At 44.9% G+C, this 25,438-nt stretch overlaps 1 protein-coding gene across 1 annotated transcript in view; it reads right to left on the minus strand.

Moving 5' to 3' along the window:
- DRD2 (dopamine receptor D2) overlaps window positions 1-23,056 on the minus strand; it is a 33,718-nt gene extending 10,662 nt beyond the window's left edge. Inside the window, exons 1-2 of the mRNA XM_037410094.1 lie at window positions 22,425-23,056; window positions 546-858 (exon numbers count right to left, since the gene is read on the minus strand). Of these exons, the coding sequence (XP_037265991.1) occupies window positions 546-827 (282 nt within the window). The 5' untranslated portion in view covers window positions 828-858; window positions 22,425-23,056. The remainder of the gene's footprint in view (window positions 1-545; window positions 859-22,424) is intronic.
- Window positions 23,057-25,438: the final 2,382 nt, after the last annotated feature.

Here is a 25,438-nt window from a genome sequence, read left to right on the forward strand (position 1 = left end):
TCCTGTACCAAAGTGATGTGCTAACGGCAGCGGTGTGAGAAGTACCTCACCTGTGATTTCTCTCAAATATTGTATCATAAAAGCTGTGAATTTACCTCCTACTTCTACAATTGCCTGCTCCTCTTACTACTGTAGTCCTTCAGAAATAGGGGGTTGATTACTTTTTGATGCAGTTTATTAGCGTGACACCCATGATGTTGTAGCAGACCTGTTCTTGTGTTTGGGAATGAACAGTCAATCTATGTAGTTTTGAAAACAAAACTGGAGTCCTTTCACTCTTGATCCCTCTAAAAGCCAGATTTTCAATGCAATTGGACTGTAATTTAGCCCTCTGAACAACAGTGTACTTTCAAGTCAGCCTGTCATCTGCTGTCATGTCCATTTCCTGGAAAAAATCTGATCAACTGCTAGGAAATTAAAAACACATTTGTTCGGGGAAATTCAGGAGGTCTTGGAATGGCTGGTGTCCAGGCTGCTAAACCTTCCCTCCCTTTACCCACTCACCAGAAACATTCAGTACTGCAAAAGAAAACTGTGTCACCTACCTCCAGATAGACCACCCAAGGCATGACCAGAGTTGCTACCAAGAGATCTGCCACTGCCAAACTCACGATCAGGTAATTAGTGGTAGTCTGAAGGGCTTTTTCCCTGGACACAGCCATACACACCAACACGTTGCCAAAAACGATGACAAAGATGAGGAGGGTGAGCAGCATGGCATAGTAGTTATACTGAGGCTTCTGGTCCGCATGGGACTCGTTGAGTGGCTTGCTCCAGTTCCTGTCGCTGATGTCACCGTTGTACCAAGAGAGGTTGAGGGGATCCATGGAGGTAAAAGTGCCAGGTTCCGGCTCCACCCTGATGCAAAGATGTGGGAAAGACAGTCAAAGGCCAACATGTAAAATAGAAGTAAAACAAATATGCGTGTGCTACCTCTGGAGGCTGTTCCCCCTCCCCTGAATTCCCGTGCACTAACAGCTGACTGCCTGGAAATGCAATGAAGAGCCAGGTGGGAGGCTGAACTGATGGTCAGATACCTAGGCAGGGATTCAATAAGTTAATTTCTATTTCCAGTTCATGCCCCAGATTTTTGTTGCCAGGGATATTAATTACTCTCTGTTAGGGCCAATTCAGATTTTTGTGTCGGCTCCCCTAACCACCAGCTGCTCCCTGTTAGGTGTGCAAGGTTCAGGGCAGATGTGTCATGACCCACTTTGTTTATTTTTCATGTGCTTCGTGGGGCTTTGGGCTGTGTTCTCTTTTTTTTTTTCTTTTTCTTTTTTTTTTTTTTCCCTTTGCTTTTCCTTATTCTTTTCCTCCAGCAGGGAAATAAATAAATAAATAATGCTACAAACCGAGTTGTGATGATAACGAAACTTGACAGTAACAGTTCTAAAGTCAGGGCTGGACTGTCCCTGCCTTCTGCAGTTCTCCCGGTGAGGATGCTGTGCAAAGGGGGAAACGGTGGGGGCATGACTGGGTGCCCGCCCAATAGCCTGGTGCTGGGAAGACAGGTCTCCTTGGAAATCTGGGGCATCACAGTAAACCATCGTTCCTTCCCTGGCCATTGGCCACGTCTGTGTGCTTTTTCAAAAATGACATATAAACAAATCATGGGGGTTGCTGTAGCGTTCCCTAGAACCTGTTTAGGGGGTTGTGTTTGTTTTGTCGAGGTGTAGCAAAGACAGCTCAAGTGTCTTTTAGTCTTTTGGAGTTTTTCTGTCTGCCAGGGCTGCCTTTGTGCTGTTCTTCCCTAGCTGGGCCATTTTCAGCACACAAGGAGGCTGTCACCAAGAAGCCTTCCTTTGGTTTCCACTGGCTACAGATCAGGTCCCAGGCTTACAGGCATTTTTTCATGGATGAAGAGGAAGAAGAATGAAAATTAACTGAACAGAGATTAGGAAAAAAATGTTCTAAAGAAATGTTGCTGTCTGGATATAGAGGTTTGTGGGGTATTAGCTGCAAATGCAGACAGCAAAAAAGCTGCTTTCTGCTGAGGAAGATAGATAAACAAAGCTGAAGCGTGGGATGTGGGATGTGCAGGGAAGGTCATGGTTTGTGCTCTGATATTGTGCTTGATATCTTGAACTGATATCTCTTGGGACGTACTCCTGTACGGTGCAGGCTAGTGAAGGTGCACGAATGTCCATGATATCCATTACATGGATTTTATGCCAGGAGGTGATGCAAAGCAGTGATATCGGGACACTGCATGTCCCTGGACCACTGGCATCCAACTGCGTGTATGTCTGCATCATAAGAGACGGGCTAAAAGTTAAGCTACATGGTACAGACCTTGGCAGCAGGTGTCAGTGTTGGGGTCTTTGTCTGGTACCAGCAGATGAAAACCAGATTCCACATTTGCAATGAGACTGCAGAATATTTGGCCACTGGCCCTGGCATACTGGAAAGACCTTTTCCTGGCTGTGTGGTGGGGGTCTCTTAGCTCTCATTTAGGTGGGCTTGCTGAAGAGCTCCCAGGGCAGGATCTGCGCAGTGGGTGCTCGTGATGGTTGGCACCGTCTTCTGGGTATTTTCACACCATGTCTGGGTCCCGCTGGAGTTTCTACACACTTATAAAAAGATGGGATTTCCACATGATGTGTGTTTGCTGAGGCAGTATGGGCTAAAATGGGAATATTGCCTCAGCCTGCAAATCATCCCTGTCCTCTGCACAACGGAGCCTGCAGCACAGGCAGAGCTGGAGATGCTCAGCGCTGACAGCTGTGCACCTAAGTGCCTTTCAGAGAGCCACGGAGGCCACGAGGAGAGGGGCACGGAGCTGAATTTCACCGTATGGGCTAACAGGTTCCCTGAGCTCACCAGGACAGCTAACGCCAGCTGCTCCAAGGACAAGCAGGCAGAGCAGTCTGATCACGATAACACGGCTCTGGCACACAGATGCTGACATCAGGGCAGAGCTGTGCCTTTGAGCAAGGTGAGATCCAGCCCAGTCCTGTCTGCTGGAACAGAGCTGCTTTGTCAACTGGTTAATTAGTACAGCGAGGCTGGGCAGAATAGAGTTGTGGTACCCGAGCGGGCAGCCACAGCTGCAGAGGGTGTCTGGAGTAGCGTTAATCCACGTCCGTCACTTCAGCCCCTTGCCAGGATTGTTTGTGTGTTTAAAAGCAAAGTATCGAGACCTGTACCTGGGTCTGATGTAGTCCCTACATCAAGAAATGGTGATGTGTCAGACAGCGTGGTCAAAAAGTAAAGGCAAGAGGTGTTTAAAAGCAACTGGAGATTTTGGCAACTTTTCTTTGGGGGGGTTCTGGTTTAGAGATCTTGAAGGAGCCTCATTCACTGCTCAGCACTTCCTAAATTCAAGTACTCTGTGCTTCTCAAGCTGTATCTCCATAAAGACCACTGTGATCTGAAAATCTGGCCGTCTTTTCAGACATCCCAAACCAGGCCATTTAATTTTCTTAATAAAAGACAAAGCGAATTCAATTTATTAAACCATATAAGCGATCAAAATAGCAAAACATTTGCAAATATCAAATTCACCTGGGAACAATGGTTTCTTTATGTTTCACTGAGCTTTTGTGTGCTTTTCTCATTCAAAGAACAATTTGTATAATAATCCTTGGAAATTTGTTGCATATGGGTCCTTAATAGCTGATAATTCAAAAAGTGTCTGTCTGACAGTGCTATCAGCGACACTTGATAGCTCTACAAATGTCTTCTTAGAAACTGTCAAAGTGTCAGAAATTAATTAAATGTTAGCTTATGTGACTCAGAGTGAAGGGGAAAAATCAATGCTAAATGCAGCAACAGTTTTTTCTTTTCTCCTGTTGCCCTTTGATAATGCAAAAGTATCTAGAGAAGGCAGAAACATGCATAAAATGCAGGATAAAAAAAAAAAGACCACAGGAAAATGGAAAAATATCTTAAAAGAATAAAAGGAGTGGAATGATTCAATATGTGGAGGATCAGCCTCTTGGTCCTATTCTGGCTTCTTCTGAGCCCTGACTGCAGTTCCCAAAACAGAATTCTGCTTCATGGAGAAAAGGCCAGAGACAGGGGTGAGTTACACACACGTGGTTCCAGCCCTGCTCATTTTACAGCCTGTTGCAACTGGGTGGTGGAGTTGGAGGAACCGTACACAGCTAATCTCTCATGGCCATCTATTGGGCATTTACTTGGTGGGGGTCAGCGAGGATATAGTGAGCAAAAGTTCTCTTCTGTTTCCTTCTGCAGCTTATGCAAGGTATTTTTTTTTTTCTTTCAGTAACGCTGTTTTTACAGCAATAATTTTTGTCTTTTCATGCAGCCGATCATCATGAGGAAAGTTAAAAGAGGATGCTTGATGTACCTATGTACAAATGAAAAGGTTTGGTGTTTCCATTGAAACAAAAAAAAAAAAAAAAGGGTTAATCCAGGAAAATGAAACAAAAAAACTTTAAATATTTTGCATTAAATAGGGAAACTAAAACACAGTGTGATTTGCGATCATCAGTTAAAGGCTGTATCTGGTACACATCCATATGGTACAATTACATGGACAACTGTTAATTCCTAACTTTTGAGGCTTTGAGTTTTCAGTCCTAAAAATAATCTTAATTTCTCCAGGCACAGAACTGGCACCATTTGGAAGCATTATGGTAACCATTAGAGTGCCTTGTGAGTCTTTCAGCATTGCTTAAAGGAGCACTTTTTATTTTACTGCTGACAGTTTCTCAGTAGAGAAGAAAGTGGCACTTGAAAAAGCTGACTGCAAGTGAGTGCTTTTTACTGCGTTTGTCCAGACACCTGCGTTTTCATACGGAGGCAGAGGGAAGGGATCATAAATACGGAGAAAAGGTGGCACAAGCGGGAGCTCGCTACGCTCTGTCCTTGGGGGACCTTGCTGGGGTTCGCCGTCCCTGCACGCCAGGGGCACAACAGGGGCTGGGTTTTAGCTGAGCCTTTGGATGCAGATGTGGGTAGAGTCCTGAAACGCAACGAATTCCTTTGTGAATTAACTGCAGTAAAGCCACTTTAATTCCCGTACAGACTCCACACAGATTTTTGGTATGGCTGAGCTAATCCAGATATGGATTTACTGGGAGGCCAAGGGCAGGACAGAGCAGCAAGGTCGCAGCCCTGTGTTTGATGCCAGCAGCGCAGCAGCACGCCTGCATCGCACAGAGCATCAGTGCCACCTTCCCCTTCGGTCGGACGGGGCATAGGCTAATGCCCTTTGCATTAACGTACCTGGCTTCTGCTAATGCCCTTTGCACTAACCCCGAGTGCCGCAGCTCAAGCATGCCGAGCCGGGAAGTGGTTTGCCATCCAGAGGGAAACAGCCTCTCCTCAGCTTTCTCCCTGTGCTTTCCAAATGTCTTTCAGCAACTGGAGATCTGCTGCCTGGCAGCTACTCCCCACTGGAAATGACAGAGAAAAGGGAGCCAAGATAGAGGCTGCGAATGCAGAGCCAGAGTTTTTCTCTCCTTTGTAGTTAACTCCCCGTTCTATTCAGAGAGCAAACTGAAAAACATGTTTGTTTGCAGTACCGGTATTTCTCCTTGGCTCCTCACGATTGATCATCTAATTACGTTTGTGGCAAACAAGCACGACATCTCCCTGGCAAATGTGTAATGTTCACAACTGGCAGCAGCAAAACCGTTTGTCTTTCTGGCAAGATCTGAAACATGAAATATGTATTAAGCAGAGAAGCAGTTTGCTGTATTGTTTAGAGATGGATGTACCAGCCAGCTCGCTGGGAAGCAGAGGCTAAAAGGCTCCAGCCCTACAGCTTGTCTGCGTTGGAATAGTGCCCTGAGTCTGCCCTCTGCTCTTCTTCGTTCTCTTAGTGCACTTCTGTGCTAGGTCAGAGGTGCCTTGATGCGGTGCAAATGTCTCTGTTTCAGAAATAGCAAAGGTATAATGCTCTTCTTGATTTTTACTCTGCATGCAAACACCCCCAGGCATGATATATTCACCGGGCTGACCCGGAGCTAGCGCCAGCGTCTAGCAGACACCATGAGGCACTGTCACTGCAGCATCTGGCTTCTGTGGGTAAAGATCTGTGGCGCTTGGTGCCCATGTGGGCCTGGCTGCCAAAACGTGCAGTCAGCCTTCGCTTCTTCAGAGAGCAGCGTGCCGTTCCCTGCGGCCTTGCCCCAGATGTAACGCGTTTAGTTCAGCCTGGAGCAGGCGGGTGAGGTGGGCGCTGAGGGACGCAGCTGCGAGCGCCGTGCCCCGCTCCCCACCGCAATGCCTGGGCAGAGGCTGAGCTGCTTCCCCGGGCAGGCAGCGCGGCGGGGGCTGCAGGCAGCCAGCAGCACTGGTGTCACCTGGGCGTGCTTTCAGGGGACAAAGCTTCCCTGTGGGCTCCACACACAGTCACACTGCTCAGCTTGGGACTCCCAGCTGCCAGGACACCCCAGGGACTGAAATCTGTGCAGACCTAGCAGGAAAACAACAGCAAAAGCCACCAGCAACAATATCCTGATGGCAGCTGTTCCCACAGCAGCCTCAGAACCATCTCCACCTCTCTTTTCCAAAGTCTTGCTTGCCATTCTTGCCATATTGCCTAATTGCTTCTAATTGCTGCTACCCAGATGCACCCATCAGGTTACTGAAGTCTCACCTAGGACCATGTGAGAAAGGTGTTTAGAGACAGATTTGCTCCAGAGGCATTTCTGTTTCACAGAAATCAATGTCTAAGTGAAATCTGCACAGTACAGTGCCTCCCTGAATTTTGTCATTTTCCTCTGAAATGTTGGAATCAAAGGGCCACAGGAAAGCTGTCAAACTGACATCCTTTCTGTCCTGAAGATGCTTCTTGATGCTATTTACTGGGCTCCACTGAGAATGTGACTGCGGCATTCCAGTCGAGGGAGAGAACATGTTCTTTTGGAACAGGGAAGTGGTGGAAGAGAAAGAGAAGGAAAAAGTGTGCTTGGGGAGCTGTTTTGTTTCCCTGTCCGTGAGCACTGTGCAAAGAAAAGAGCTTCTGGAGCAGTTTCACTATTTTTTGCATGTAAGCCCAGGACTGACAATCTATGCTGTGAATTCCAGGTCTTGGTTAACTGGAGAGCAAGGAAAGTGTGCAACAGATAGCAGTAAGAACCTCTTCCCACCCGTTTCTGTGCAGGGGACAGTGTCTGCAGGTGTCGAGAAGGAGGAGGGAAGGTCAGGAATTGGGGAAATACTGTAAATTCTGTCTTGACCTGAGAACTGTAGTATTCACTGCTGCTGCTAAGGCTGATGACAAACCCTGGCCACCTGCCTTGGCATCTGACACGCCAGGATCAGGCGATGTACTGAACACAGGCAACGTCCTGGTGGCTTTAAATAAACCTGAGTCCCCCAGGCACTGAGCAGTAGATGCCAATACAGCTGGGATTTGACAGTCATGACCGGTGAGCTCCTGGCAGTCCGTCCTTTTGAGGCAGTTTTGAGCACTGACTGTATCCCCTCAGAAGGCAGTACTGGGCAAACTTAACTTTCTACGCTCCTTACATTTTCTTAGTGGTAGGTCAGTCACCAGTAATGAGTAGATTACACAAGCAGTAGCCTTGGCTACCTCTGCGCCCAGAGGTACTGAAATCAGAGACAAAGATCCTGACAAGGCTGGGGGGTTGGGGGGCTGAATTCGAACTTCAGCACTGTGCAACCTTCACAGCCACCTAATACAAGAGTTCTCCCCATCAGCTCCTTGCAAAAGCCTCTTGAAATGCTTCCTCCCCTCCTGCCTTTCTCCATGGCTCCCCGCTCTTCAGACCCTTTGTTTTTCAAGATACAAGTGCGAGGCATTTTGAACACGGTTATTGCTCACTTCTAGTTCAGAAACGTTGCTGCATTTCGTGTGGCCTTGCGCGATACCTAATTGGATCTTCCTACTAGAAAGCGCCTATGACGCCCCGGTGTGAAGAACCTAATCCAAGCACTTGGGGGTTGTATGGAATACACACCTGCCACAGAGCCTTTGAGTCACCAGCTTTGACCGTTCTTGCTGATGCCACAATATTTTCTATTCACAGTGCTTTACTTCTCAATAATTGCATTGTTCAGAGCTCTCTGCACTAATTCTGTAACGTGAATCACCACCGCCCGAACAGCAGCGCAGGGACAGAGGGTGAGGAGAACCACAGCAGCCTGAGCTCCTTTCTCAGGAATGCAGAGATTCCTTCCTGGGGGAGTGGGTGACAGGAGGAGCTTACTGTGATAGCCTCGTAACTCAAGCACCACCGGGCTGACTCCTGGTTTTAATGCAGATGCTCTGATGTTTTTGACTTCAAAAAGTCATTTGATTTCTCAGATCTCCATTGGCGGTGTTAGTGAATTAATCATATCCCTCTTTCCCTATGATGCCATGAATTTTCTCCCGAGTTTGAAACTGCATTGCAGAGAGGAGAGGGAAGATGTTTTTCTTTCTCCCAGAGCACTTGTCCATTATCCTTTGGTACTGTGGTGATGGAGCAAAGCGTTTCCCAGGATTGCTGTGGTGTAGGCAGAAGTGGCACAAAGGGAGCGGAGGGGCTACTGCCCTCCCTATTAAAAACCAGCGCACACATTAATCTGGACCATTTGGAGAAGGATGTTCTAAGGCTGAATTTCACTGGGAATTGACTGCCTCCTGCTTTCATGTCCTTCAAAAATCTCACCCTTAGTTAAAGTCTTGCCAGGTTTTTGGGTGGGTTTTTTTGCATGTCTTAATGGAAGGGAAGAATTCAGCAATATCTTCCCTAGAAGCAGAGAAATGCACATTTACCTTGCTTTAGCATGTTTTACTGCTAATAAAAAGCAGATTCCGTTTTTTAAAAGGCCTTCTCTTTATTCAAGATGTGCAGCTTGTCATAGGGTTTTATCAGAAATTACTTGGAATTTTCTGATTTTAAAATTCTCTCATTCCAGTATGTTAAACAGTCAAAACTAGTAACTTTTGCAAGAAAAAGTTGTAGTGGGTTGGTTTGGTGGTTTGCTGTTTTTTTTAATAAATGAGCTTTTTAGGATCTATCAGGATTTCAGACCTCTTAAAATATCTCACCTGAAAATGAGAACAAAGTAAGACCTATGAAATAACTCTCTGCTCTGAAATTTTAGTTCAGTTATACCCTTATCTTTGTGTAGTTCAATTATGCCCTTTTCTTTGAAAAGATCTAACTCAAAACATTTTGGTTACCCAAGTTCAGAGTATAATTTGCAAACATTTTTAGAGAATTCTGAGCCATTTTCCCTTCAGATCAGGTTGCCAAGAGTTCTAGCATGGGCTCTTAAACCATCGCAGCAGCCTCGGAGCCTGTGGTCTCACTGCTAACCTTCCTTGAAGGAGACTTGACAAACCCACAGGCAGTCACCTCAAGCGCAGAAGGGCAGTTTATATCACAAATCACTAGTTTTCCTTCCAGAATGAAAGCAGATAGAAATAGTTTCTTCCAGCAACAAACTCCTTCCAGAAAACCCCATCACTCCCTCTACCCACCTGTAATTCAGAAGAGATGTGACTCCTGCGTGGCAGGCTGCTGGAGTGGAGCCATGGAGTCCTATTACTCTTTCAGAATTTGTGGGTACAGGGCAAGCTTTAATCTTCTGAGCATTTGGCAGATTCAGAATGTTGCAAGCTGGAGCCACTCCAGCCACAGCCCACTCGAACAGTTCTCAGCTTGGTGGAAAGGATGGGCAGACAAGGATTTTTTTAAAAATCATTTCTGGCTGAATGTGCTTTCGATTTTGGACACCCAACTAGAACTATTACACCGATCTCAATTTTCAGTGTTGAATTTATTTCTTAAAAACAAAGACCCATTCCCAAGTCTTACACTGGGCTTGTTTGAAAACAAATTGTAGAAACAATGAGATCTTGCGCTGCAGGGTCTAATGAAATCTGTAACAGCTGCAGATAAGGTTGTGAATTAATAGTGGAGGGACTGTGTATCACTTCCCTCCTGCGCTCTCCCATGGAGATGGCTGCTGGCAGAGACAGGTCTGACTAGGAAGACATTGGTGCTTATGAAGTATTGCCCTACCACAGACCTAACGTCCTGTTCTGTGCAAAAGCCCTTTTTTTTTTTTTTTTTTTCTTAATTCTTTCATGTGTATCCTAATGCCAAATCTCTCTGACTAGATCTGAGCCTCTGACTAATCTAATAAATTCCCAGCCTTATGATACCGGTGTTCTATATTATTTTAGAATTTGTTATGTATTTAAGATCATCCGCCAGTGCCTGCAAATAACCTTTAATCAGCAGTAGAGCTAATTGTGTTCTTTTTGAGGGACTGAAAAGGTTGGATTTCTTCACTCCCCACCCCCAGCAGTTATGTATAGAGGCAGCTGAAATTTGAACAAAATATTTACTTTTAAGTACTGCCTAAAACATGGCAAATGTTTAAGGACTTTTTTGCAATTATTTAGTTTTATCTGTGTGTAGTGTTCACTGTACGTTTTGGTGCTTGGCATTTGAAGTGTGTAACTTAATTTGATTGCAGAAATAGATTGTGTTAATTCCTACATTGAATAAGCCTTGTGTTTTCCCTCCAGCCAGGCTTCCTGTGTTTATGCAGCACCTAGCACAAGGATATTTTAGCTCTGAGTCTTTCAGCCATACTTTATTAAAAGTAAATAATAATAATTCAGATTGAGAAGATCAAATATTTGCCCTCCACTTATGTCATCTAACATTCATTTAACATCTGCTCTTTTCATTGCCACTCCTATCACTAAGCTTGTTTGCAAAAATGTTTGCCAAAAGAAGTGAATTCCAGAGGAAAGTAAATTCCCCTTGCCCTCGCCCTTGCCCTTCCCCTCCCCTTTTCTTAGATTTTGTGCCTGTGTGCCCCAAACCATGTATGACTAATATTTGCCATGAAGCCCCTTTTAATAGATTCTTTGTAGAAGGTTTGATGAAGATGTGTCAATCAGCACAACATTCATGTGACTCCTTCTTGCTCTAATTGCCACTTCCCGGTGTTTGAAACTTCAGGGAAACGTAGGATGAATTATTGTCCTGTCCCTCATGGCAAATGAGTGCAAACAGAGGCTACAATCGGCAGAGGGGAGGCGAGGAGGCTCCGTGCATTCCTCCTGTACAAACCAGCCAGTGCTCCTCAAATTTCAAATCCTAATGATCTTTAATCATTTAATCCCTGACCCAAATCAGCTCCACTGTTCAGCTTAGTCCTGACTTCCAACACCCACCATTGTCATCTTTGCAAGTCAAATGTGAGCAGAAGAACACGCCTCTAGTCCCGAACCTATCCTTTTACATCTCCTCCCAAAGGATGGGCACCCAGCCGCAGAGGAATTGGGCTGGATCACCAGCTTCTGTAAACCAGCAGTTGCTACCATGGCCATAGTGCTGGGAAGGATGGGAGAGTCCTGTGGTTCCTGCTCCTCACCGTGGCCAGTCCGTGACAGGTGTTTGTCTTAGCTTCTTCACCTAACCTTCTTGAACATCTTCCAGATATGCATAACAGTTCATTAGCTTTTATATACACAATATATATTTCCTTTCCAGTTTGTCTTTCCATTCTAACACCGTTGCATCATTGCATCCCCTCTTTGTTCAGCTTTGTTCCCTACACAGCAGATCTTTCCTGCTGTTCCTTGTGATACAAAAGCTCGTGTTCTTGGAAGAATTATTGCTCCTAGGCAAGCTTTTCTTCCCAAGGGTTTTGTCATGATTTCAAATGGATTTGGCCCTCAGGTAGTATAACAGAGGTAGCATGTGTATTTGGATTTCGAGCAGACATGTGAGAAAGGGCCACATGCAGTGTTTCAAATAAAACTCACCTGAGAATGCCAGGGAACCACTTGTAAAAAAAAAATAAAAAAATAAAAAAGTGTAAATTTTACAGAGTAATCTTGCAGAGAGTTATCAGCTTGCCATTGGAACCTTTGATAGGAGCCATTTCCTGGTGGTGTCCACATTTCAGAGGCTGGGGAAATTTGCGGGCACGTCCTGTGATGGTGGTGCATCCCTGCTCACACCCCTCTTTTCCCCGGGGTGCCTGAAGACATCCGCTCCCCTCTAAACGTACAGCAGGGAAGCAGACTAGAAAGGAGCTAGGCATCTTTTCCCCCCAGCCTTTTGGCTGAGCGAATGAGAGACGCAATGTGACAAGAAGTGTCATATGCGATCAGAGAACCCTATACGATGCTGATGTTGCCCCCACCTGATCGGACCATCGGATCCCTCCCTGGCTCTGTGGGAGCCAAGCACCCCCTCGTGCTCCTGCTGTAGCGATCCGGCACCTGCGCTCTCTGTGCCCGGTGTTCCGCTCGCCTCACGGCTGTGCCCTGATGTGCCTTTCGTGGAGACAGAAGGAGGAAGAGGAGCTGGCCTTCATCCTGCCAGTGTCTCAGGACAAGGATTTTCAGACGCGTCTAAAGAAACTGAGTGTTCATTCCAACTTGTTACTACTTGTTGAAGCTCCTCAACATTCTAGATAGGCCACCTGGTTCTGGTTTTTTGAACCCTTCACCAGCTAAGTGATGTCAGTGGTTTTGTCCTGGTTTCCTAAGGATGCTCCTCTGGATGCTCACAGGGGTCGGGGGAGGGGGGTGGTGTCTATGCATTTGGGGGTATATTTTTCTGCGCCTGGCTTTTGGAACTGTTTGATTAGTGTCAAACGAGCTTCCTGAGAGCTGAGGGGTCTTACACTGTGTGTTGAGTTCTCCTGCGTTACATGAAATTTGACAGTGGAAGGAGAAGATAGCCATCTTCTTGCATCTCCTCAAAGACCTCAGACAACCTGTGCGGGTGAGATTCAACCCACAGGACAGCAGCTGTTCTGCTCCCACTGTGGGTGGCACAACCAGCTTTGCAGGGGAATGCCTGGCTATTTTAGCTTTGTCCGGAGCCAAGACGTTAGAGATTTTAGCTGTCCTGCTTGTTTTTACTAAGCAGAAGGCATTAAACTGAACTTCTCCCATAGGCCTTCATTAGAATTCAGGCAAGCTCATTAGCATTCTGAAGTCTAACTACCACACATGTGTGGATCACAGCCTAAGAATAGATTGGTCTCCCAGGTCTCCAGCCTGTTGCTAGAGTATCCTTTGCTCAGCTGATGGCTTGGGGCTGATTCTTCAGTGGGGGAGCAAGAGCTGTTAATCCGACAGCTGGTAGAAACCTTGAAAAAAAGAGATCTTTTCCCCTTGTACTCCACATGACTTTTGGATAGCATCAGTGACAAATCCCTCGGCAGGGGAAAGGGCTATTGAAAGCTTCAGTGCTCAAGAGCTGTTCACTTTGGGGAACGGTTTGAGTCATTTCTATTTCCAAATCGCAGAACGTCTGCTGGGGCAGAGGAGACAGTTGCAAGTGGGCGCAAGCCTTCGTACTACCCTGGCCACCTCTCACAAGAAGTCAGCACAGACGGGCTGGTTCTGCTTGGGCTGTAGCCTGTGTAAATTCTGCCACAGCCCTGGCTGCATGAACTCTGCGTTCAGTTATAAACACCGAAGGGGGTCTGGGAGGGCGCTGCATGTCTCAAGGCAAGGAATGAGTGAAACGCTGCTGGTGTTTTGTGGTTTTCAGTGGAATGGAGCCACTTTGGTGAGGCCAGCTGCCAAGCAGGGCTTGTTGCCTGTGTTTCTCTAGCCCTGGGATCACTGCACACACCCAGCTGCCCTTGTAAATTTTACCTGTTGCCTTTCACACTGTCAGCAAAACTTCCAGCCTGCTGCGAGGCATTAGCATACAGAAGGTTTTAGCGCACAGAATACAGCCATTTTGCCATGGAAAACCTATAAGCTAAAGCCGCAAAAGGAGCAATAGGAGAGGACAGGAAAGGAAACCTCATTACCGCTGCTGTTTATATTGCAGCAGCAGCTGGGCCCCCGGGGGACTGCTCCCGCCTCCCCCCCGTGCAAGCACCAAGCCGCTGATAACCCACGCGGCGGCTAGCCTGGCCGGCAGGGTCGGTCAGCCCCAGCACCCAGACACAGCACCCTTGGCTGCCAGCCCAACAGCCCGCCACGTCCACGGGCTGAGGTCACAAGTGGAAGCGGTGAGCAGAGTATCTGGGAATGTTGTTTGCGCTGGCAGCTCCTCCAGTAGAGTTTCTCTGGGCTGGGTTGCCAGGTGTAGTGAAAACAACCCTGCAACGGGGTGAAGTACAAGCTCTGGCTGACAGGACACATCTCCTGTAGCGTGCACATCTGGCACCCAAAACAGTGAATATCTCATTTTATCTGAGGCTTTCAAGTGCAGCCATTGCACACGACGTCCATAATGAATCCAATCCATAAATCCAGTAGTCTGGACCTGCTCTAGTTATGAATTCCATATTATTTCCATATTCCTGTAATCCATAAACTCATTAGCAGAGCTCCAGAAAGTCATGAATATTTTCACCCTGTTTGGCAGGGAGCAGATACTCTTTCAGATGATACGTTACAAGGAGCCACTAATGTTTTTAATTATGGAGTGCTCGGTACAAGTTATTGTGAAAGTTAAGGCAGGACTAAATCCAGTGCTGTCTTCAGCGGCTGTTTAATTCATCAGCAATATAAATACAGGGGTGCAGAAGAATAAAAGTAAAATGTGCATGGTCTGAACTGTCCTGTTTGCTGAAGGTGAACAAGCAGAGCAAGTCCAAGAAAAACCTCCAGCAGGCACTGGTCTGCCTAACGAAGTGCATGGGAAAAGAGCACAGGAGTGATGTTCTCTGTTATATGCAGTGGTTCTCTCCAGGAAAAAAAAATTAATTGCCATCTCTAAGTGATGTGATTTGCCATGGAATTATGGGTTGCTGTTGTTGCCTATGTCGTCACACCTGACACATTAAGATGTCTTGGAATAGTATCTTCGGGGCAGTCACTGAATGCTGATGGAAATGTCCAAGTTATTGAGCTTTCTCTTGTGCATATTATAGTAAATGCTTTACTTTAAGGTTTCCTTTACATGTTCTTTCTTTTTCCATTTTTTTTCCTAAAGTATATTTGTCATCTTTACAAACCATATCTCTTATGCTAAGGTTTTGTGGGTATGATTCTGAGGCCTTCAGAATCAGGAATTCAACAGTAAACTGAACTGCAAAATGTAGCCCCAAACGATCTTAACTTATTATTTTCTCTTTTGTAGTTTTCTGTTGCTGTTGTAATTTCCTAATTGAGTCCTCACTTCACACTGAGGAAAAAAATAATCTATAGATAAATAAAAAATAACACTTGGAAAGGATGACAAAGGAAACTGTGAAGAAATAGACATCTTATGTAGACAAACATCCTCCTACATAATGAATAATTGCACATCATCATTGCGTGGATTTCTCTTTTATTAGTAAAACATCTTTCAAAGGAAATGCGTATATTTGTACTTTAGAAGACTATTTGGACTTTACAGGTGGTCTGGAACAGGGAATGGTAAAATGCCAGTGACAGAAATGCTCACTCTTCTAGGAACATTAGCCTCTGTCAGAAGCTCTGAACTCAGAACTTCTGCAGCTAAACAAAATGTGTTAGTGAAGAAATTGCTGAATTTGTATGGGGGCTGGGGGGACAGAGGAAGAAAAGGTGTGAGAAAGGCAGTTACCTTCTATAAAATACTGTTTCAGTTCAACTGAATATGGAAATATTTTTGGCCGTGGAGTTTTCAGCTAGCCCTAGCTCTTACAGCTCTCCAGAACTGATGTTGTGATCAGGGGTAAGACGTTTTCAAAGCCTGCTGCCTCTTCCCACCAAATCTGCTCTGTATGCACACTTCCTTCCGCAACAAGGACAGTAAAACTTTCCCAGTTTCCTCAGATCTTGCTCAAAAGACATCTCTGCCAGCTAAGCTCTCACTACGGTGCAGTCATTGTGATTCTCAGTGTGATCCCTTGTCCTGCAGAGAACTCATTGATTCCTCCAATTGTTTTGAATATAAAACACGCTACATGCTGCCACAGACTCCCTAAGGGCACAAAGGGCCAGGACAGGTCTGGGAAAGACTAATGTGACTGAAACACGTAACCCTTAGCAAATACACAGTTGTGTAAAGCTGACGTGTTATTTAAGCCAGTGAGCTGCGTGCTGCTAGTTCAGTACCCAGCGGCGTGTCTCCGAGAGCCTGACCCGGCTCCCAGGGGATCCCTGAGAGCGCGCCTGCCTTGCCATGGGAATGCATTAGCCTGCTCTGGTACACTCGGAAATACCTATAAGCAGAACTCTGATGCCCAGTACTCATTAGCAGATAGGAAGGAAGCCCTGTAGTTATTAATAGATACTCTAAGCTCAGCTGCTTTGAAGCACAGTGCAGACGCTTTGAGCTACAGCCAGACTAAGAGCCAGCGATGGGGATGGGAACCGTATGTGACCACATGTGCTGATATTTACTCTCAGCCCCTGCCTTCATGTGGAAAGAGATCCACACCCAGGGATCCCTTCCACCTGGCAGCTCTCTCTCTAGCGGCTGCCCCAGTGCTATCCTTGGAAATGCTAACGCCCACTTTACAACCAGTTGCAACGGTTTGAGGAAAAGACTTGCTCTTTAGTCTAGTTTTCTAGGGATGAAAGAAGCAGGGGAAACCTAAAGTTCACGAGTACCTTTGTGTGCATTTGTCAAATGATAATAACTGCAGTATTTTATAATAACAGCTGTAATGCTTTAATAACCTCCTGTTACACTGGCAAAGGGCTAGAATCCCCAGTCATGGATCACAACCAACTTGAGATACATACTTTAAAACTAAAAATAAACCAATAATAAGGACATGTAGGAATCTTTACTAGCATGGAGATTCTGATGTTGATTTTTTGATTCCCTAGTTAGTAAGATAATTAAAAACCTCCATTCTGATCTTACTGTTGGTTTGCCATTAAGAAAGTGCAAATAAGGAGCTTACACAACATGCCTAGCCCATTCACTCAGAGTCATGGTGGGCTACAGTATTCCTGTACAACCACAAACAGATTTGTAAAGCATCTATGACCTCACGAGGATGCTGAATGACTCATGTACTGGGACCAGGGTGACTCTTCCTGTTTAATGATATATGTGGGGGGTTAGTGGCAGGGTGCTTTTATTTGTAATGCTTTTTAAATTCGTAAGATCTTTATAATTGTAGCTTTTCAAGCATGGTGACTAAAACTCAACTCCTGAATCGGTGTGTTAATGTCTGAATGAAAGCAGACTGGCTGGAGGCACCCTGTTGGCTCTGATGTGGCAGAGCACTGGACTCCCAAGCACATAGCTAAGGCTGTAACTCAGAGGTGTTCTTGCCTAGAGTGGTCACCAGAGAAACCAGATAAAAAGGTTTGAAATCTAACCTCAGACTTCGTTAATCCCATAGGTAATCACATTTTTCAGGACCGCATATGATATGTAGAAGGTTGAAATAGGCAGATGCAGAGGTAACTGGAGGTCAGAGAGTGCCTGTTGGACACAGAACCTTCATTTGCTAAAAACTCCAACTTGCCTGAGATATCTAAATAGCACCTGGGGCAAGGATTCAGTTTAGACAAGTAATTTTCAAGGTGTAAAATATTACGTAATAGATTTAACTTTTTGGATATGCTGTCTCAGCTGCAGCATTCAGGGGAGTATGATTCAAAACCCTGAGATGCTGGTGCAGAGTTCATTTTTCTGTAAAGCTGCAAATTGCACAGTGCATTCCAACAGTGTCAATTTTGCTGATACATCCTTAGCGTTAGTAGTCGGCAACCTGAAGCGCTGAGCAAAATCAAATACATGTATTTATCAACTACTAAGTGTTTCCAGCTCCTGGGACATCTCAGACAGAAACAGCTGAGGCTAAAGAGTCTGAGATTTGGGATAAATAATGAACACGTACAGAAAGGGAGATCCAAATCAAAATGAATGTTTAACTGCAAAGGCTGCACGATCGCAGTGGCTTTCGCTTACTTCAGCAGGACTGGGCTGCACTCTGGTTAGCTTTCCCCAGAGAGTATCTGCCAGGTTTGGTGTGTTTATTTAGCTCCATGAGAATTTTGAAGTGTGGATGTCATTGTGATTCTGCCAGGCCCTACCTACAGGGCTAACACCATGTTCTACTTGCCTTTACTGCCTTTACTGCTCCTTGCAGTCTATCTCTTTTTCTCCAGTGCTACATAACACATAAGGCTGCATTTACATTTTCTGAATGGACTAATCATGGCTCTCTGCTTTGATAAAGAATGTGCAACCTCCCACATAACCACATGGAAACCACAGGAAGAGTAAACCAGAAATAAACCCGTTCTAGGGGGTTGAGAGAAAAATACCCACCACGATAATTGGGAGGGCTGTACAGAAAAGAAGCAACTGAACACATAGTCACGTCTTAAAAAAATTGTGATGCTAAAATATCCAGATGAAGGACAGCAAAAGAAACATGATTGAAGCAGAACAATTGGTAGAGGAGTTAATACTTATTAGCAATCATTTTAGATTGAATATAAGTTGGTTTTGTAACAGCACAAGGAGTGATGCATTTGACAGGACTTCAACAATTGCCTCCCCCTTTCCCAAAAAATCTAGTTAGCAGCACCCTGGCACTAATTGATCAGTCTCGCATGCTTCTAAAGAGTTAGCCAAAGCAAATACAGTTACTGAAAGTTTTTATTTGTAAAATACAGTGAAGTCAGATCCCAAATAAGTCTTCCAGAATCTTTCCTCCCTATATTCCAAATCTTATTATGTTTCAATGTTCAGTCTACTGTGTTTTCTCCTGCAGCTTTAAAAAAATAGGCCTGCATGGTCAGACAAAGTTCAACCAGTCCAGTAATTTTTCTCTGGTGGTATCCAAAAGCTATTGCCTGGGCAAGGGTGTAAGAACAGAGCAAGTACATATGTTGTTTTTGCAAGTACTCTCCCATCATCCAGCTCTTTGGAGCTGAGATATTTACTGAGCCAGTGTGGTTTCCATGCATAACACTAACAATTGGTGGGACTTCTTTCCCTTGGAACTGAATTGCTTAGTGTTCCCTTGAACCTAATTCAACATTTAGGAACGTTTAGCATCCAGACATCCTGTGGCAAGAAGCTTTACAGCTAAATTACATGTTATGTGCACATCTCCCTGTCCTATATCTCCTGGCACTGAAATATCAGCTATGTGCTTGTGAGAAAGCAGACACTCATTTCCAGATTTCCTAAGTCTTCAGAAGCAATCTGTGCACAGAGGGTGAAATTGGAAGAGTTATTACAAAAGTCTTGGAAGGTTCCTGAGCCACATTTATCTTATTCATATCTGAAGAGCTACAGATACTTGTGCATTTGAAGATAAGTATTTTTCAAAGTTCCTTGCTGTTTTAGAGAATTTGCATGTAATATTTGTTAAAGAATATTGCTGGTGAGAAAAAGGGTATGTAATTGTAGCACAGGGGTGTTAAAGAGAAGCAGGCAAATGCTTTGTAGAAATAGAGCATAGGGCTTAGGAGTTCATTCCATGGCTGCTTTTGCACGGTGGAAATAAGAATGTCCAAAGTTTTCCAAGTAACAGGAAATTTTGCTTTCTTCTAGAGGTGGTTTGATTTTCGTTTCCAGCCAGATATTCCCAGCAGTTTCAGAGGTAGCTTCAGAATATAATTCCATAAAATACCTTGGGTGCCCAAGGATAAGAAAGCCTAGGGGTAAGTCAGTTCATACCTGGTCCTCAGGGTTTTACAGTCACGGGGCAATTTGGCTGTTACATAGTGCAGACCCCTTTTCTGTCTGGTCAGTTTGAAACGACCCATTTGCAGCAAGGGGTTTTAAAACATGGCAGTGCCTTGTGAATTATCTTTTTCATTCAGTAATGAAAACAAAGGCATACCAGGTAATTATACTCTCTGAGAGGAAGTTGTACCATGGAAAAAGTAATTCTCTGTGGCATTTTGACATGTATAAAAATGTAAGAATTATAAGCTCAAAGCTGAAGTAAACAGGGGGTGGGAGGGAGGAGATTTGCTGATTTAATACAGAGGAACACAGAGGAAATTGTACTGTATGCACTAGGCCTTTCTGTTTCATTGAGGGGGCATACCTTAGTCACAGGTCCTCCCTGGTCTGTGCCGTCGTTCAGTCTCCTCAGCCTAGCTGCAGAACACTGCTGCTCTGTTCCAGTTGCATTTACCAGCACGTTTGTAACAGGTGTGTTATCAACTGACCGGTGCCTTGAGCCTTTCCTAACAGTAGCAATAGCCTGAGCCAGCTAGCCTGGGGGAGTACGAGAAACTGCATTGAACCGACAGTGAAGTGCCATTAAAGGAAAGGCTGAGAATTTTTCCCAGGAGGGTGTCTTATACTTCAGCAAAGCTGGGAAAGATTAAAATGCAGTTGTTGTGCTTGCTGCCCCGCATACAAGCAGTGCATGCAGAGCGAGTGGATGTCAAGCTGTGGTTCCCTCGTGAGAGGAGTGCGTATATAAAAATCACCTTTGCTTTGCAGACTTCATGACAATTTGGGATTGGGTTGTGGGAGCGGTGTCAGGATGGGCGTGGTGGATGCTATGTGACCACTTCTCTAATCTAAAGCATGACCTAGCCTTCCATGCGGAGTGTGAAAGTGACAAAGAAGCAAAATGTATGGGATAAAGGAAGCTGTTTGGCTCTGGGTAGGATCCATATTAGCTATGATATAACTTATAACTCCTATTAACCCAGCCTCATCTGGCTTTTGAAGGATCTGTGCTCCTCGTCTGAAGTCTGAAATATGCACTTGTGCTTTATAAATGTTACAGTACGCCAAGTTGAAGCTCCTTTTTACACACGTGCAATCTCAATGTATGTGTGCCCGTGGGAGTTATATGCAATGTAATAGCATGGCAGATCTTTACACAATGGGTTTGTGCACATGTAATTGCATGAAATGCATTTGGGTGGCATTCTGTGGTCTGTGACACATCACATAAGGCGATTCACACAATTCATGTCAGATGACTGCTGTATACTATCTTTAGAAATATCAAGTGAAAAGGCAGGGCCCAAATGCTTATCTTTGTAATTCTGCTGGCATATAGTTATTCCTCCAGTTCAAATGGCCAAGAGATTTGAAGTCTGCCCTTCTCTTTCTTTCTCTCTCCATCATATTTGCCTGCCATACCATACACTGTCTAGGTAAGCAAAAGGGAACCACTTGGTACCTAAATCAGTGGAAAGTACTTTTTTATACAAACTCTGTTCAGAAATACGGGAAGTAAAGAATCAAGGTTCTAATATAACAGAATTTCTGTAGTACGAAAAAGAAGTTAAACGGAAAAAAAGTAACAAAAACTACAGAGACAGTGCTCTTTACACTTCTTTGACAGAGTTAGCAATATTGTCAATAGGCTGGTTTTTTCTAGACTGCTACAAGCAATTAATGGATTTTTACTTCGAAAGAAATAAAAACCCATAAGCATCAGGATTAGGAGTTCTTAAGACCACTGTGTGGTTAAAGAACAACTCCATGACACACTGAACATCTAAGAAATATAACCCACACTATTTTTCAGTGAATTGCATTTGTTACCTATTTGACCAGTTATGTTATAAGCTTGTGGCTGGTTATTTATAAAACAAGCAAGTTATTTTTCTTTTTTACTTTGAACTCTACTTGAGTGATTCATGCTCCACATGCTGTTAGCTCTATGGCTCCATGCTTTGCATGTGGGAAAGTCAGGCTGAGAGAGGCTTGAGAATTAACATGTGAGGATGTGCTATCTGTGTAGAAACCACCTACAGTCAACAACCTGGGACAAAAATACGTCAGCATTGAATAGGACGCAATGCAATCCTGGCGTCTGCTTCCCTGCCCTAACTCCTCGGGTTCCACTGGTTTCAAAAAGCCAGATGAAACTTATAATTGAAGGGCAATGGAAAAATATTAAGATACAGATAGGAACAATTCAGATGTCCTTCATACCACAAAGGTTACTGTAAACCTTGCACAAAATCTGCTTGCAACATTCAGAGGAGTGTTTCTGAAAGATTTCCTTCCAGGGCTTCTTCAGGAAAGGGTGACAGATCTCCTGTCCTTCACTGGGAAAGAATGTTCAGCATCAAGACTGGTGCTGAGAAGGAAATTTCAAGGGACACATGTTTTGCCATATTTAAAAATTGAGTGTTCTAACAGCAAAAATAGTGTTCTCCCTCTAACTATTTGACTGAATAAGCTATTCTTTGGGGAAACGGAATGTACCTACATTATATCCTAGCTACACATCCTCCTCCTACAGTCTTCCCTGTCACTCTGTTTCCATGTGTCTATGTGAGAGCAATGTTAAGCATCAACTTCTAAAATTATCCTAGCTTCTTAGCAACTCTGAATGTCTCCTTAGCATTTAGTAACAATTGTTTATTGCTTTGCAGTTATTGTTTTAGAAGAAAAAATTAAGGCAGTCTGCATTTTTAAATTTGAAAACTCTCTTTCACCTACCCTATTTCAGAAGAGAACATGGATCATTTGGTATAATGGCAAATATTTTCTTTTTCTACTCTCTTTATTTACATTGCTAGGCAGTGGTGATTGCAGCAGCTATTATTGTCTCTGTTCCATTCCTGGGATATTCACGTTTGTATTTTTTGAAGAAAAGTATCAACACATATCTCTTACCTTCAAGCCATACGAATCTCTGGAGCAGAGGTGGCAGTACTTTGTGCCAAATATATCCAAAACACCACAACTCTCCACCGTGGCTTTTCTCAAGCTCTCCAGGCTTTCAAGCAGATTTTTGGTATTCAGTACTCACAGACAAGCAGAGGAGCAAAAGGAAGAAAAAAAGATCACCTGCCTGATCCCTGCAAACTGGGACTTATGCAGGTGAAAGTTGCTGTGATTAACCCCAAGCTGAGCTAGCAACTGCTTGAACTTCAAGAGCTCAGGGAGCGTATCGGCTTCCTGGGGGGAAGCGATGTCGGAGCAAAGCTCTCCTGCAGTAATTCGCTGTTCATTCCTTTCGGCACATCGCTGGGTGGAAAAGCAGCCGCTCCGTCTCCGCTTCCCAGAGCCCAGATCTGGCTAGCTGGTAACCAGAGCCGCCCCCTCCTCCCACGGCGACATCCCGACAACCTGTTCCCACCACAGCTCCCTTCGCTGGCCGCCGGCTGCGATTTCCCGCAGCGCTCCCCTTTCCTGCCTCGCCGGCTGGGGCGGCGAGTGGGGGCAAAGTTTCCTCCCTCGAATCCCACCGGCTCACGGCGGGGGGGAAACGGCTCCTCTGCCCCGGGGCTGCGGGACGCGCTCCTCCGGCGGGCGCGGGCGGCAGCTTCAGCACCGGGGGAGCGGACAGCGCCGGGCGGGGCGGGGCGCGGCCCGCGGGAGCTCGCACGGAGGCAGCCGCCCCCCGGGACGCAGCAGCACACACACCACCCCCCGCCCCGAGGACCCCCCCGCTGGCAATGAGCCTTCCCCACCCCCACCCAGCCCTGGCTGCCCTCCCCTGCGCACGGGTGCCGGCTGCTCTGGGGATGTCGGGCCGCCCTCAGTGGAGACGGGGCAGGCAGCACTCCCAGGTGAGTGCGGGGGGTGTCTTGCAGGGTCTGGGGGTGCTGGGCAGGCTCCGGGCTACAAGGTTGCTCGCTGCCCTTGCATATGTCTGTGCAGAGCTGTCGGGTTTTGCTACGGAAGGCAGGGAAAATAGGGAATGACCCTCCGGCATGGATTGGATAGGATAGCATAGGATAGCATAGGCAGGCAGAAATTTCTAAGTGAGGAAGCCGACTGTAGTTGTTATTGCTACTGTAAACAGCTTGTATACTTTACAAAGAAACAGGTCCATGCCAAAGAGGCACATCACTCACCTGCATTCTTCCCCAGTGGAAAAGTCCCAGCACGGTCCTATGTGTTTGCTAACCACCCAGGCTAAAATTCGCAGCAGTGCTCCCGGTTTAAACACTCTCTGTAATGGTAAATAGATCTCTTTGCAATTCAAATACCAAGAGAATCCATTTCCTGAAAGGACAATGACAGTGTAGCTGCTGCTGCTGCAATATTTTAAATCTTTTTAGAATTTAATATCTTTAATACTACCTAACTTTCAAAGCATTAGGAGTCCACAATTTGAAGGGTGTTTCCTATGAAAGCTTTTCTTTTTTCCAGAAATGGCTTGATTCTCCTTTCTGCATGTGTTTTTCATATTGCCATGTAACACCAGACAAAGAGAAAACAGAATGAAACCCACCTCTGTGGTCGGGTTTTAAAAACGTTCTGTTTCTGGAGGATTTTCTACCAAGGAGTGGATCTAAAATACTGCTTTCAACCTTCTCAGACTGTGGAACCCTAAACATTTTACAGCAGAGCTACTGACCCCTTTAGGATATTGCATATATGAGTTGCTGTGAAATGTACGTGCATTTGTCTTTCTGAGTCATCTTTGCTGTTAAAGTCAAACCAAGTACTCTTGAACTTTCCAAGTGTTATGGAAATAGTTTCTTTTCTATCCAAGTAGTGTTCCACTGTGAGTTTTGCAGTGCCAAGGTAGCCAAATGAATACTAGAACTGACACCCTCAGCACAAAACCCAGAAACAGCCACAGGAATTGCTGCAACATTGCAGTAACCCTGAAGTATTGCTCTGAAGTGTTAAACCATTACTCAGTGCCAGTGTAGGAAGTATCAGACATTATTGTTCTGGTCTATCTAGGACACTGATTTCTCCTTGTAAAGGAGGACAGGCAAGTTTTACTACATATGGCATTTTACTTGCCTCAAAAATATATTTACTTACTGGATGGACAACACTAGTCTGAAATGTTTATTCTTTCTTTGAGGTCAGGAAGGATCTTGTCCCCTCCTAGCCTCCTTGGGCTTCCAGCTGTGTCACAAGTCTGCTTTCCATCCAGTCATCTGTAAGAAAATCAACTACACTCCAAGTCAGGAAAGCAGTGATTTAGTAATAACCAGGCAAGCTATTTAATGGATGAGCTCTGAGTCTCACTGACTCTTTGCCATCTGCCTAGGCCTTCTGAAGATGTGTTTAGCTGCTTGCAAGAGTCAGATCTGTGTATTGCTGCCACTATATTTTTTTCAGTCCTACTAAAGAAAACAGTTTTTATTGGGTCCACCAGGAAACTGTGAATTAAAGCAATGGCTAGTCTGATGGAAGATGGTGTTATATATCACATCTCTTGCCTGTGCTAGAAGTGCAGCTAGTTTGTTAGTTTTAATCAGGCTATGTAGCTGTCCTTATGAAGTTTAAAGTGAGATTCATTTCCCTTGGATTTTCTATAAAGAATTTCAATAAATGCCCTAAGGTTAGATGAATCATGGGAGAGAATAAAGCACAATAACAAGAAAAACTGACACATAAAATACCCCCAACCCTGAACCTGAAGCCACAATAAAATGAAACCTCAAAACCACAAGTATAACCTTCTTATAAGAAGCAAAATATATTTTTTCTGGTGCATTTCTGGTTTGTGATTGCTCACTGGAGAAGTCCGAGACTAGCTTTTTGGTTAGAGGTTGTTCAACAGCAGCTCTCTGCAAGCAGACAATTCTGAAGAGTTGTTACTGGTTAATCAGAGTAGACACATCACTTCTAGGACATAGCTCCTCTTTGATTTTAGGGATATGACAAGTGGAGTACAGTTCCTGGGGCAAATATCATGGGTGTTCTGCAATATTTCC

Source organism: Falco rusticolus, chromosome 16, assembly GCF_015220075.1.
Source record: "Falco rusticolus isolate bFalRus1 chromosome 16, bFalRus1.pri, whole genome shotgun sequence".
Classification (NCBI taxonomy): Eukaryota; Metazoa; Chordata; class Aves; order Falconiformes; family Falconidae; genus Falco; species Falco rusticolus.